The sequence below is a fragment of the Camelus ferus genome, chromosome 8, assembly GCF_009834535.1.
Source record: "Camelus ferus isolate YT-003-E chromosome 8, BCGSAC_Cfer_1.0, whole genome shotgun sequence".
Classification (NCBI taxonomy): domain Eukaryota; kingdom Metazoa; phylum Chordata; class Mammalia; order Artiodactyla; family Camelidae; genus Camelus; species Camelus ferus.
This window is the reverse complement of record NC_045703.1, coordinates 9,841,592-9,854,642: the sequence shown is the minus strand read 5'-3', so window position 1 is coordinate 9,854,642 and position 13,051 is coordinate 9,841,592. Positions and strand designations below refer to the sequence as shown.

The window sequence follows — 13,051 nt, the reverse complement described above, 5'->3', positions numbered from 1 at the left end:
ACAGTGTTGGTGGGAATGTAAATTGGTAGAGTCCCTATGGAAAACAGTATGAAGTTTTCTTAAAAAACTAAAAATAGACCTATCATATGATCCAGCAATCCTACTCCTGGGTATACATCTTGAAAGAAATGAAAACTATTATTTCAAAAGATACATCCACCACAAAATTCATTGCAGCACTATTTACAACAACAAAGACATGGAAACAACCAAAGTGCCCATCAACAGACAACTGGTTTAGAAGAGGTGGAATATTACTCGGCCATAAAAAAGAATAAACTATTGCCATTTGCAGCTCATGGGTGGACCTAGAGATTATCATACTAAGTAAAGTAAGTCAGACAAAGACAAATACTATATTATATCACATGTGGACTCTAAAAATAATACAAAAATGAAGCTATATACAAAACAGAAACAGACTCTCAAGCATAGAAAACAAAGTTTTGGCTACCAGAGAGGAGAGGGAAGATGGGAGGTACAAATTAAGAGTATGAGATTAACAGACACAAACTACTAACATCAAATAGATAAGCAACAAAGATTTACTTATTGCACAAGGAATTATACCCATTATATCTTGTAATAACTTACAGTGGAATATAATTTGACAAAAAAAAAAAAACCTGAACGCTGTACACCTGAAACTAAGGCAATGTTGTAAATCAACTATACTTCAATTTTAAAAAAAAATCTCCTCTTAAGACATACCTAAGTGCTCTGTCCACTCTCTCCCTACAGTATATTGTCAAAATGCAGCCAAACAGATATTTAAAGAGATCGTGTTGCTTATCTATCCAAAATTGTCTAATTGCTTTCCATCTCACACGTGGCAGGAAAATCAAAGTGCTACCACAGCTCCCCCACCCTCACTATCATGTCACCTGTCCAGCCTCATGGCCTGATTCTGTCTTTTCATCCCAGCCACACGAGTCTCCACGCTCTCCTCTAACACAGCAGACAACATGAACACCAGTCCCTTTTAACTCATCTTCCCTCTTCCTAGAAGCCTCCTTCCCCAGGTAGTCTTCACAGGCTAATTCTCCCAGCTCCTTCAGGTTTCTGCTAAGTGTTGTTTTGTTTTGTTTTGTTTTGTTTTGTTTTTCCCCCTCAAGGAGGCTTTTATCCAGGCACTCCAATTTCCTTCTTTTTCCTCCTAGCTTTTGTGACCGCCTGGCAAACTATTCATTTATTCATTCACTCATTTTTGTCTGTCTCCTCTCCCTGGAAAGAATGTAAGCTCCACTGCAGCTTTTATCTCTGTCTATAGCTTAGCAGATGTTTAATAAATAGTTGTCGAACTTAATGAACAAATACATAGAGAAGGATAAGAAATATAGTGAAGTGGGGGAAGGTATAGCTCAGTGGTAGAGCATGTGCTTAGCATGCATGAGATCCTAGGTTCTATCCCCAGTGCCTCTATTAAAAAAAGAAAAGAGAAAGAAATACAGTAAAGAAAGAATTGATAGAATGTGCCTTCTTCTTTGATTACAACTTAGAGCGAGCCCTTCCCCCTGTCTTCATGGGTAAACTGACCAGGTCTGAACTGTATAGACTTGTTGCCTCCAGCTTTGAAAGCCTACTGACACCATGCTGTAACCACAGAAACTAACCAGACAGAGATCAACATGAAGAGAAAGAAAATGCCACTGAATTCATCTCTCGCCTTCTAGCTCCACCCCCGTCTACGTAACAAAGATTTCTTTACGATCTTAGCTCATATATATTTTAAGAAACATAGAAAAAATAATAGCACTGATTTTTAAAAAAATTGCAACAGTATGGGCACAGTTGAGGCTAATAAAAAGCTTTCATACTGTCAATTTTCCATGATAAGCAAATTTGTCATCATTTAGTTTTTACTCTACTTCTTCCTCCCAGTCCTGGCTTCTCCTGTATTCGCAGCTCTTTCTGCACGTTCTCGTTTCATTGCCACCTAGTGGAAAATCCAGCTGATGTTATTAATACAGTCTACAATATAACAGGCTAGAGTTTATCTCCAAAAACACTGACAGGGTTCAAAAATATTCCGACCAGATTGCACCAAAGTGTTATAAAAAGTATTTTCTATAGATGTGCACAGATAATATTATCATTCTTTTGTATTTATTTAGTACTTCCAAGAGAAAGAGTATTTGTAAAAGGTACTTGTCAATTTATCCCTTCCCACCCCCTTTACCACCTGGTAATCATAAGTTTGAAAGCAGGTAGGGAGGGTTAAGTTGGAAGTTTGAGATTTGCAGATACAAACTACTATATATAAAATAGATAAACAACAAATTTCTTCTGTATAGCACAGGGAACTATATTCAATATCTTGTAGTGACCTATAATGAAAAAGAATAGGAAAAGGAATATATGTATGTATAACTGAACATGTATAACTGAAACATGATGCTGTGCACCAGAAATTGACACATCATAAACCAACTATACTTCAATAAAAAAGAATGCAAATAAAAAAATTAAATAAAAAGAAACTTCAAAAGTACTTGTCAAAAAGAACTTAATAAGCAAACTTAAGTTGTAGATATTTTGCACAGTAGCAATTATGCATTTCTTAAGTCACTGAAAATATAACTTTCCTACAATATTTCTCAAATGCCAGGCATAATATTAATCACGACCTCATAATTTATTTTTCCCATGTTGCCATTCATGAAACTTTCATTGTTTTCACATTGGGAGGCTAGTATGATGTTATTCTGTGGGGGAGAGAAAAGGACAGATAGCACCTCCATCACCAGTTTTGCTGGTCCTTTCTATTTGCATTCACATTTTCTCTGAATGTAACAAAAATAACATAAAGCAGCACATTTTTTTTTAAAATGGAGGAGGGGGAAGTAACCAGGCTTACTGATTTGTTGACTGCTGGGGACTGAACCCAGGACCTTATCATGGGAAGCATGTGCTCTGCCACTGAGCTATCCCCTCCCCACATAGAACAACTCCTTTCAAATGTGCTTTCAAAAGCACTGTATCTGTCTGATTAATCGTGTTCTGATTGGTCTGTTCGGAATATGCACAGGTAAAAAGATCAAGGGTTTGAATCATGTGTTTGTAAAGCCGCATACACTTTCATCCTCCCTCAAACAAGCCCAAACCCCTAGAGTAGATCATTGAAAAGATAGAAAGGCTAACTTTGTTTTCTAATAGAGCCGAACCAAATAACTCTCCGGGGCAATCATGCTGACAACAAACAATAAAGCACCTGTCATAAAATAACATGATATTATGATATGCTGACTGGAAACTGAGCTTTGCCATAGAATAAATGACACCATCCTAACATACAAGCACAAAGGCAAATGGGAAATACGGGATTTATTGCTTTAAAATCAAACTAACAATGTATTATGGCAGTACGTTGGGGAAAATTGCAAATGCCCTGAGCCCACTAAATAACCACGACTGACACCAAGGTGTTTGAGCTGGAGGACACATGAGCAGCTATCCTGCAAGCCTCATGAAAACCTCTTGAAATTGGTTTCCTTTTCCAATTTAGAAAAGGGAAAGAGACAAAAGATAGGCGAGATCAGGACAAATCAGAAACAAGCACACTATAAATGAGTCTCCTAGCTCTCTGAGCTCCATCAAACGCTATTTTCAACTGCATTTTTATCATGTGGCTCCTAGGGCTCCCTTTCAACATCTTTTAATACCTTTAGAAGGGATGTTTGCTTTCCTGAAGCAAAGCAAGGATTAGTCCTGCAAAAAAAGTATTCAATTAAAGTAGAGTGTCAAAGATTAGAATGCATCTAATTTCATGAAGAAAAATGGGAAAATACACTGTGACTTGTTACTTTCCTGCTCTTGGCACATTTCATTTTCATTTAAAATTTCTCCCCAGGAATACTGGATATTTGCTGACTCTGAATGAAGAGAAAATTGCCCTCTCAGTGTATGTCGTCTCCTGCTCAGAAGACACAGATACTACTCTCCATCGCTCTGTAAGTCTTCCAAGGGACAAGTAGTCACTGCTCAACTTCATAACTGCAGCAACTTCAAGCTTCAGCCAAAGTGAGAAGATCATAGACCATAAAATACAAACAAGGGCCTAGGTACCACTCACGGGCTGTTGGGTTTGTCTAGGAAATTGTATGAGTACTTGACTCTTCTTAGTCTGGAAAAAGGAGGAGCAGTTTGGAAAAACTAATAGAGCTTGAGAAAGGGAAAAATTCATAAACATGGAAATTCCCACATGAAGGTCCGTTGTCCTAGAACACTGGACTTTATCTTCTCCTGGGTAACTGTCCCCCCACCCCGGGTTCCTCTCAGACACCCTGCCCCTTAGGAAACATCCTTGAACTCCACCCCGATGCCTCCCTGCCCTGATCTGGGTGAAGAGCCTTTTCCCGTGCGTCTGTCCACTCCCCTGGTCCTGATCGTGTTATATCATCATTGTTGCAGCGCTTCCCCTCCCAGCCTGAACTGGGGAAGACATGGTCTGTGACTTGTTTAACTCCCTATGCCCAGTGTCTAGGCACAAATGAAAGCTCACTAAATGAATAAACAAGTAAGACTAATGTCTGAGGACATGTTTTATACTGTACAATCTTCCTTCTTTAAAAACAAGCCGAAACATTTATTTTATTGCTCCTGCAAAGTAAATTCTGGAAAATCTATGCAAACCACAAATACTTTCCAAAATGAGAATCACAAGATGCCTTAGATGAAAAGATATGTGGTTCCACATATTTTTCTTTTTTTCAAAGGAAAGTTAGTTGGCACAGAAAAAAGAAGGTAGATTAGATTTTTTTTCATTTTTTCTTTTTTTTTTTTTTTTTTTGCCTGACACTGTTTTTATGAGCCAAGAAACCTAGATGACGTCACTTCTTCAACTGAAAAACGGAGGTAATCCTGTCTGTGCTTGCTGTCTTATGAAATTGTGGCAAGCATAAAATAAGTTAATGGGAATAAAAGCATTTTTTAAAACTTTAAATTGGTGTATTAAGGCTATTAAGGTGCTAAAAAGCATAAATGGGATTTATTACATAGAGTTTTCTACTTCTTTGTCTTATACAGGGTAAAAATTGAAGAACACAATCTGGTGACAAGCTGGAGTTTGACATTATCACTGTCCTTGGATGTAAGTAGGATTTTTGTAGCTTGAAACCTTGACCTGTTATAGTTATTATCACTACCACGACCAGCACCACATCATCAAATATGGAACATTAATGAGCGTTTAAACTCAATTCCCTTTCATGTTTCCTTGTGGTGGAATCAGAATTCAGTGTGTAGGAAAAAACTGGTCATGCCTGTTTCATATACTTCCCACATGAACAGTGTGTTGACTTTGGAAAACTCCTTGGTGGACCAAAAGCAAAAAGGTAACTGCCAGGTTCCTTGTTGCCTTCCTGCCCATGGCAGAATAAAATAGAAGACAATGGGTCTTAACTGATCTCCACTGTGATGTGAGACTCACTTGGCAGAAAACCTACAATCCTCCATAATATTATTGGATGGACTATAATATAATGGAGTCATATTGAGACTTTACCGCTCTGGCAATCAGACAATTTAATAGCATCCTAGCATGCAGAATTCAGAATTATACTGCCTCGAAATGTTTCTCAGGAACAATGAATTAATAACTCAATTATACACATACTTGATTGATAGTCATCACAGTGAGGAGGTTCCCTAAGGTAACTTCCCCTCATGCATGGTCCAGAGATGACACAGATATGGCAGAAGTCCAGTGTTACCTGAAAACCATTCCAGTGCCATTGCAAAGACCTTGCTGCACAAAATTTCAAGACGGCCCAACAGTGGTCCCATTGGCTTTCTAACCCAGCCACTTGAGGTGCAATAACTCATTAGTTGGAGAAATACTTTCTCAAGTGTCTACACGCCAGAGCAGTAATGTGACAATTACAAATCGCCTCCTGTCCATCACAGAATATAGAAATTTCACACTACCCTTCACACTAATCACAATTCTTCCCTTGAAAAGGAGTCATTTGAACAACTCCATTACTGAGATGCCCGATAACCTTTCTTTCTTTGGACAACTGCACAGGAACTTTTCGAAATCGTCACCCCTGCCGCACTCCAGGATATGAGTTTTGTGACTAGAATTTAACAGCTCCATACGAGAGAGAATGGAGAGAGAGAAAGAAAAGGGTGGGAGGGCATAAATTGTTTATTTACTGAGCTCTAAATTCTTTAGTTTTTTTTCCAAAATATCACTAGCTCTCTAAGACATATTTTTTAAATTCCTGTCACAATATTATAAAATATCCTTTTAAGGGATAGTTCAGCAAAAGTTTAACAGTTCAGAATAATAGAACTATATGGTAGTAGTTGGCACAATTAATGTGCCGTTGTATAATTCCTTATCTTTATATCCATGGGTCTCTACAGCAAAGTCATGAACAGATCTCTAAAATCTTTTCCTATGTCATGCAAGACCTACTTATAAATAAATAAACATTGTGCTGTCTGCATAACCTTCATTCTTGCTCGTCAGATGCCATACAACTTCCTAACTCCTCTCCCACACTGTGCAGTTAGCAGCCCTCACCCCCGCACCACCCCGTCACACACACGCTCACTCACATGTTCACATACACATTTCATCCAAACCAGCCAGTCTCCAGATCTTATTTTCTACCTCTTTTTCCTTTCATGCTCTTTCTCTCATCTAGAAGACACTTCCCCACTTCTTTTACCAATTCAGATCCTTCCATTTCAAGGTTCATTGCTACCAAGAAGCATGGAATTCTTGACTCACTGAATCCACCATTCATCTCAACCTTACTTTGAATATTCCCATAGGTTATATAAACACAGTAGGTACCACACCAGTATGAGTTTCTTTCCAGTGGCCTCAGAAGGATTCTGGGCATGTGGCACCTTCCAAGTAGACTGTACGCACCTCTATACCAGGAATCATCTACTCAACTTGCTCTGATTCTCCAATCCATCCAGTGCACGGTATGCTCAGTGGAGGTACTAAAGGCATTTTGAAAAACTGCTTGAATCGAATGACTTTTTAAAAGTGAGTAACTATTCATTAAGACATTTAGAGGATGATCAAAGATGTCTGAGGTTCTCATTTTTACCAGCCTGGTTTTGTTTTAATCTGCCATCGTGTATGACTGTACACTTACCGGAACAGAGACTTGAGGATTATCCACAAGTTTTCCCAGCACAGCAAAACCATTGACATCGATTTTGCCCCTTGGCTTTATCGGTAAGGATTCGATTCTGTTACAGTCAACAAAGAGCGTAGCACTGCTCCTTTCCACGCCAATCATGATCTTATGCCACTGGGAGTCGAACAAGGAGGGCAAATTCGAAAAGGCTGCAGTTTGGAGACTGCCATCCAGTCCCTTGTATGAAAATGAGACAGATTTGGTCTGGCCATTAATCTTCACACCAACTTGCTCCTTCCCCGAGGAATCCTGAATCTGCCAAATGCTCCAGTGCTTTTTGAGCGTGCTTCCGGTCATCCGGAAAGTAGTGAGAAAGGAGTATTCTTCGGGCAGCCCACTGGGATACAAATGCCTGAGTAAAACGTTAAGACAGTAAATATAAATCTTGTTTTCTGTACCCAGGTGTATTACCATGTTTCCTAATTATGCTATTTTAGATGCTGGATCTACAGAAAGGCTACAGTGTGGAAAACCATGTACTATTTGTTCTTTCATGACTGTTCATAAACCTTCACAGAAGTTCAATCATTCATGTACGTTAACGCTCCACCTTAAAATACACATTGCAGAAAAACCTCCCTCATGGGTAAGAAGGGTTCCCAAATGCCACATAATCCCAACAGTATTACTATTTATGCTACCCAAAGGGCTACTGTTCAGCAATTCCACCCAAGAAAAATGTATTCCGCCAACAGACACATTCTCGCAAAGTTCTTGGCAACAGTCTTCCACAACTGAAAGACGAGATCATTTGGAATTCAGATCAGCTCTACTAGTTTTTGAGACCCTTTAATTAAAGTGGCTTTTTAAATTTTTATTTTAACATAACATGTTAGGATTATCTGTTATTTCCATAATTGCTTGGATTTGCCCCCTCCCCAAGTCTGTCAACTGCACTGGAGGTTTTAATATGTACATTTAAAAAGGTTTAGTTTGGAGCTGAAGAAAAGAAACATACAAGAGCTATTTACTATCCTATTTTCCCAGAATTATGCTAACATATCTATTTTGATATTTGTTTTTACTATAGCTTCTGTTTGTCATATTTCCTTTGACTTTAGATTTTTCAGAATAAACCTATTCCAAAAAAACTTCTGGAAAAGAAGCTAAAGTTTGTTAATGACAATATAAGACACTGCCTGCTGTGTAATTATAAAACCTTATGGAAGTTTATATATCTCATTTAACCAATCTCAATTAATTGGGAGCTAGGAAATAAGTTTTGAAAGTTTTATTCAATGGCAAAATTTGGCAAGTATCCATTTAAATTACAGATATGTTCTTTTGAGTATTCTTTTTAATTACTGACCTGAATTTAACCACATACTTAAAGAATTTTGGGGAGGGGGTCCAAGATAGTTATTGCTGAGGTGTGAGGGTTTCCAAAAAGGAAGATAAATCCTAATGTTTTGTCTCCTCTTCCTTAAAGCATTAATTTTCTATGCTTTAAAAAAAACACACCTGTGTCACCTATACATTTGTTTAAAGATGTGCTGAGCAAGGCTGTAGAATTTCATCATTCCCTAGAAAAAACAAGTCTACTTTGTTTTGATTCTAAAAGTCACAGTAACTTCCTCTCATGAGTCCTTTCCAAGACATTGTAAGGTTAACTGCAGGACCTCTCCCAATGTGTGCTTCATCCAATTTCCCTGCTAAATGAGCAAAGAGATTATGCTGAAGGTAGGATGTGACAAAATGTCTTCATTTACTTCTGACTTGGCCATGTAATGCTAAAACCTTTTTAAAAACAGGAAGTGGTTGGGGCTGTTAGAAGAGCAATTCATTTATAGACCCATTGTTCCGTCAAGAATATCCATCTCTCTCTTTCTCCATATATATGGAAGCAAATGTTTGTGTGTGTATACAAATATAATCAAGATCGCCATGCTGTTAAGCTTTCAAACTAGGCAAACGCAGTAAGAGGTAAGAGGAGAAACATGATGAGAAGAGAAAATTCCTTCCAGTGTTCAACTTAGTAAAAAATATATATATGTATTTGTATATACCTAAGACCAGTTAAAAGCCCTCACAAGTCTAATTTACAGAACAGTCAGTCCCATTGTCTTTTCTGAACACCTGAGAATCTGTTCTTGCAAATATGCTCCGCATATCGCTAAGTAAACTTGACAGCATACATAATTTAAAAGAAGCTGAATGTATAAATGATTTATTTCGTTATGTTACAGTCTGCACAGAATAACTTAAAAGAAGAACCATAGGGTTTGAATAAAAGATAAGAAGTCTTTGGACCTTGAAATATTTGTTTATGACCTTAACCCAAAGAAAAGCTAAGGATTATATTTGTTAAGGCAAACAGGCACAACATGTTTGAAGGATGAGTTGAAAATGTAGAATAAAAAGCATCAAAATTATGTGGCACCTAATATTTTTTAAAAATTGAAAAGATAAATGAGGATAAATTGTGGCTCTGTCACATTAGCTCTGTCCTCTCCCTCCCATGAAGATTCTGCTAATAGTTTCTTTTTACTCCCTTGCATCTTATATTCTCTAGCACAGAAATTCCCTTAAAAACCAAGACAGCCTGCTAAATGCATTGTTTGAGAGCAATTCCAGTACCTACCTTTCTTGAATGAGTAGATTTGAAAGGCAGCTTGAAAGGGAAGAATCTACTGAGGAGCAAAGGCCCCCATCTGCATCTTGTCTCTCCTCTAGTCCTCTCCACGACGTACAGTAAACACGTCACTAACACCACTGTGTACCAGGCTCCATTCAAGCCTTGTCCATTTGTTAATATTTACTCTTCATGGCAACCCAGTGGCATCATTATTATTCCTAATTTTAAACTGAAGTTAACTGAATCAAAGAGTCTAAGTAACTTGCCATGGGACTCTATCTATCTCAGCCCTTGGGCTTACCTCCCCCAGTTTTTATTTCTCCTTCTCTCTTCTACTTCCTCCCTCCTTCTTCCTTCATATCTTAAGAAGTCTTGCCAGTAAAACAAGAGCTTTTAGTTTTTGTGGAGGCAGGGAGTCAAGGAGACAGACAATATGGGACATTGGTTGTAGCCTGTGAAAAATATTTCATGGTAGCTCTAAGCATGTAGAGAAGAGCAACAACAAAGATGAACAGAAAGGCTGCGTGCGTGTGTGGCCTCGAGTTTATCAATCACTGAACTTAGAGTTAATGACAGTCCAGACTTTACCTTAAATTATAGAAGAGAAAATTAAGTCAGCACTGAGAGTCTCATGTCATGTTTAATTATTTTATTAAAGAAAGAAAAGCCATAATATTATGGTTACTGGAGAAAGGGGATGGGAAGGGATAAATCTGGGAGTTTGAGATTTACAAATATTAGTCACTATATATAAAAATAGATTTTAAAAAGTTTCTTCTGTATAGCACAGGGAACTATGTTCGATTTCTTATTAATGAAAAAAAATGATGATGAATGTATGTATGTACATGCATGACTAGGACACTGTTCCGTACACCAGAAATTGACACATTATAATTGACTATGTTTCAGTAAAATAATAATAATAATAATAATAATAATAATAATAATAATAATAAAATTAAATTTTTAAAAAATGAATAGGAAATTGCAGCAGTTCCACATACAATATTAATTATATGTTACACATCATATACACACAAAATAATTATGCATCTAAGTAATTTGGATTCATATGTGTGTGATTCAAAATAAAATACATTGCCTTTTTACACCTCTGATTTAACTAATCCTGTGAGATCCATTAGAAGAAAGGAAGATATGCTTAAACCTTCATTCTTTAGTTTTGTTTTAATAAATTTTTTATTTTTGTTTCAATTTTCATTAAATATAACACATCATAAAAAATTTTTTTAAATTTAAAAAAATTAAAAAGAAAAAAAAGCCAAATATTCTAAAGCTTATTTAAGAATACATATAACATTTCTCTACACAGAAAGAAAATACAAGCAAAAAAAAAGTCAGTGGCTGTTATCATGCCTTTAGTCTTCCCAAATATGACTGGTTTCCAGGGTTGGTGTGGGATCGTGGTTAGAAACACAGCCTCTGAAATAATTCTGCCTGGATTTCAATCCTCCCAGCACCTCCTAACCCTGGGACCTTATGCAAGTAACTTAAACTTCCTAGCCTCAGTTCCCTCTTCCAGAAAATATGAATAATAATGTCCCCACCACAAAATTATAATGAGAATGCAATTTGATGTAAATTAGTAAATCTATAAAAAGAGCTTATACAGTGCACTATTGTTGTTTTATAAAATATGTGCTCAAAACACGAATTTCTACCTTCAATCTGGCACTATATCAGAATATTCTAATCTGACCAAAATTTTTATTATTATAAACATTTAGAGTTTCTATGGTATTCTTTTACTGCTCTAATTATTATTTACCTGTACACCTTAATTTCTATCAAAGCCCTAATTTTCTTGTCCATATACCAAAGGAATCTTAATTCAATTTTTTACAGTGCCCTAAAACATACCGTAATAATTATCACCGTCACATTTAAGGTATTTAGGTGATATAAAACCAAAAGCCCTGAAGCTCATTCATAACAGTGGCATGACTCAGTCATTGCACATGCACTACATCATCTCAGTTATAAATAATTTAAAGAAGAAAAGGCTTAGTTCCAGAGAAGGAGATGTAGGGTTTTTAAAAGTATTATCACCACCATTGTATCTGTTATCATCATTCTAGTTTCGCTTTTGTTTCGTCCCTGCCCAGGAGCCAAGCACTGGATGCATGGTTCTATTTCAGCACCAGGACGCTTGAACAGCACCATTGTGAGTCTGCTAGCCACCTGGTGGTTTCTAGTTAAATTTATGTTTAACCTCTGGCACTCTTCACAGAGGGTCCTTTCAGTCAAGCCAGACAAATTATAGAAAAACAGAGAGCAAAGTAATAAGAACATGTCCTGAATCAATGTATAATAGTCTCAGTGATTTTTTTTTCCTGGAATGGAAAGTAAATTACACACTGAAAACATGAAGAGCATTCACATACTCAGGCACTAAAGATAGGTAGGTAAATAAATTCCTTCATCTTTAAATAAAATCAGGATCCAAGGAACATGGAGTGGAGCCTGAGAAGACACCCTCACATCAGATAGATTTTCATTTTTTAAATGACATTTGTAGCAGGTAATTAGATAAAGGATTTTTTTACACTACCTGGTTGGAATTCTGAAGTCTACATTGTTCCCCAATTTGTAAGCCACTTGTAATGAAGTTGATCCCACTACCCTCTGGATAGCTCTTCTGGAAGCTGCTTTATCTATCTGGAACTGAGAAATCAAGTCAAACCCTACAGAAAGGAAACACAGAATGGAAAGGCTAAAATGAGATTGGTTTCATTCCTTTCCACAACCCTCCCAAATAAAAGACTGTATCAGGTAGTTTTTCGGAAAGCATGCATTGTCAGTATGATACACTGCTACTCGCCTGGTAAATCATCTTGGCCAATCCTGACTTTTGGACAGAGTTCATTTTCACCATTTGAATTTGAATTGACAGGGAACCCTGCAAAAGAGATAGCATGTCATCCCACCTCAGCCCCCACAGGGACTGCGGGGACATACCAATGATGATAAGAGCTGAGCAACCTTTGAAGCACAATATTACACTAAACAGCTTACTTCCAAGTAGTATATTTGGTGTTAGCTCTGTGACTCTATGATTATAATTTATTTATCTTCAACCCGTCCTGAAAGGGAGGTAAGGCACAAAGTTGCTTTAATCATTTGCGATGGGAAAATGTTCCCATTGGGGAAGTTTGGAATTTGCTCCTTTAGAACCAGAGCTGTGTGGTGTTCTGAATGGCACAGTGTCAGAAGCCTGTCTGGAAAGCTTTTAGTGGTTTGGGCTAGAAAATATTCCTTTCAACACCAAAAATTTTAGAAATCCTAAGAG

The 13,051-nt window shown here is 37.2% G+C and overlaps 1 protein-coding gene across 1 annotated transcript in view; it reads right to left on the bottom strand.

Annotated features, from left to right (window-relative positions):
* Positions 1-9,924, bottom strand: part of COL9A1 (collagen type IX alpha 1 chain) — an 80,469-nt gene extending 70,545 nt beyond the window's left edge. The window contains exons 1-2 of the mRNA XM_032484459.1: positions 9,745-9,924; positions 7,119-7,515 (exon numbers count right to left, since the gene is read on the bottom strand). Coding sequence (XP_032340350.1) covers positions 7,119-7,460 — 342 coding nt within the window. The 5' untranslated portion in view covers positions 7,461-7,515; positions 9,745-9,924. The remainder of the gene's footprint in view (positions 1-7,118; positions 7,516-9,744) is intronic.
* Between the last annotated feature and the right edge of the window lie 3,127 nt (positions 9,925-13,051).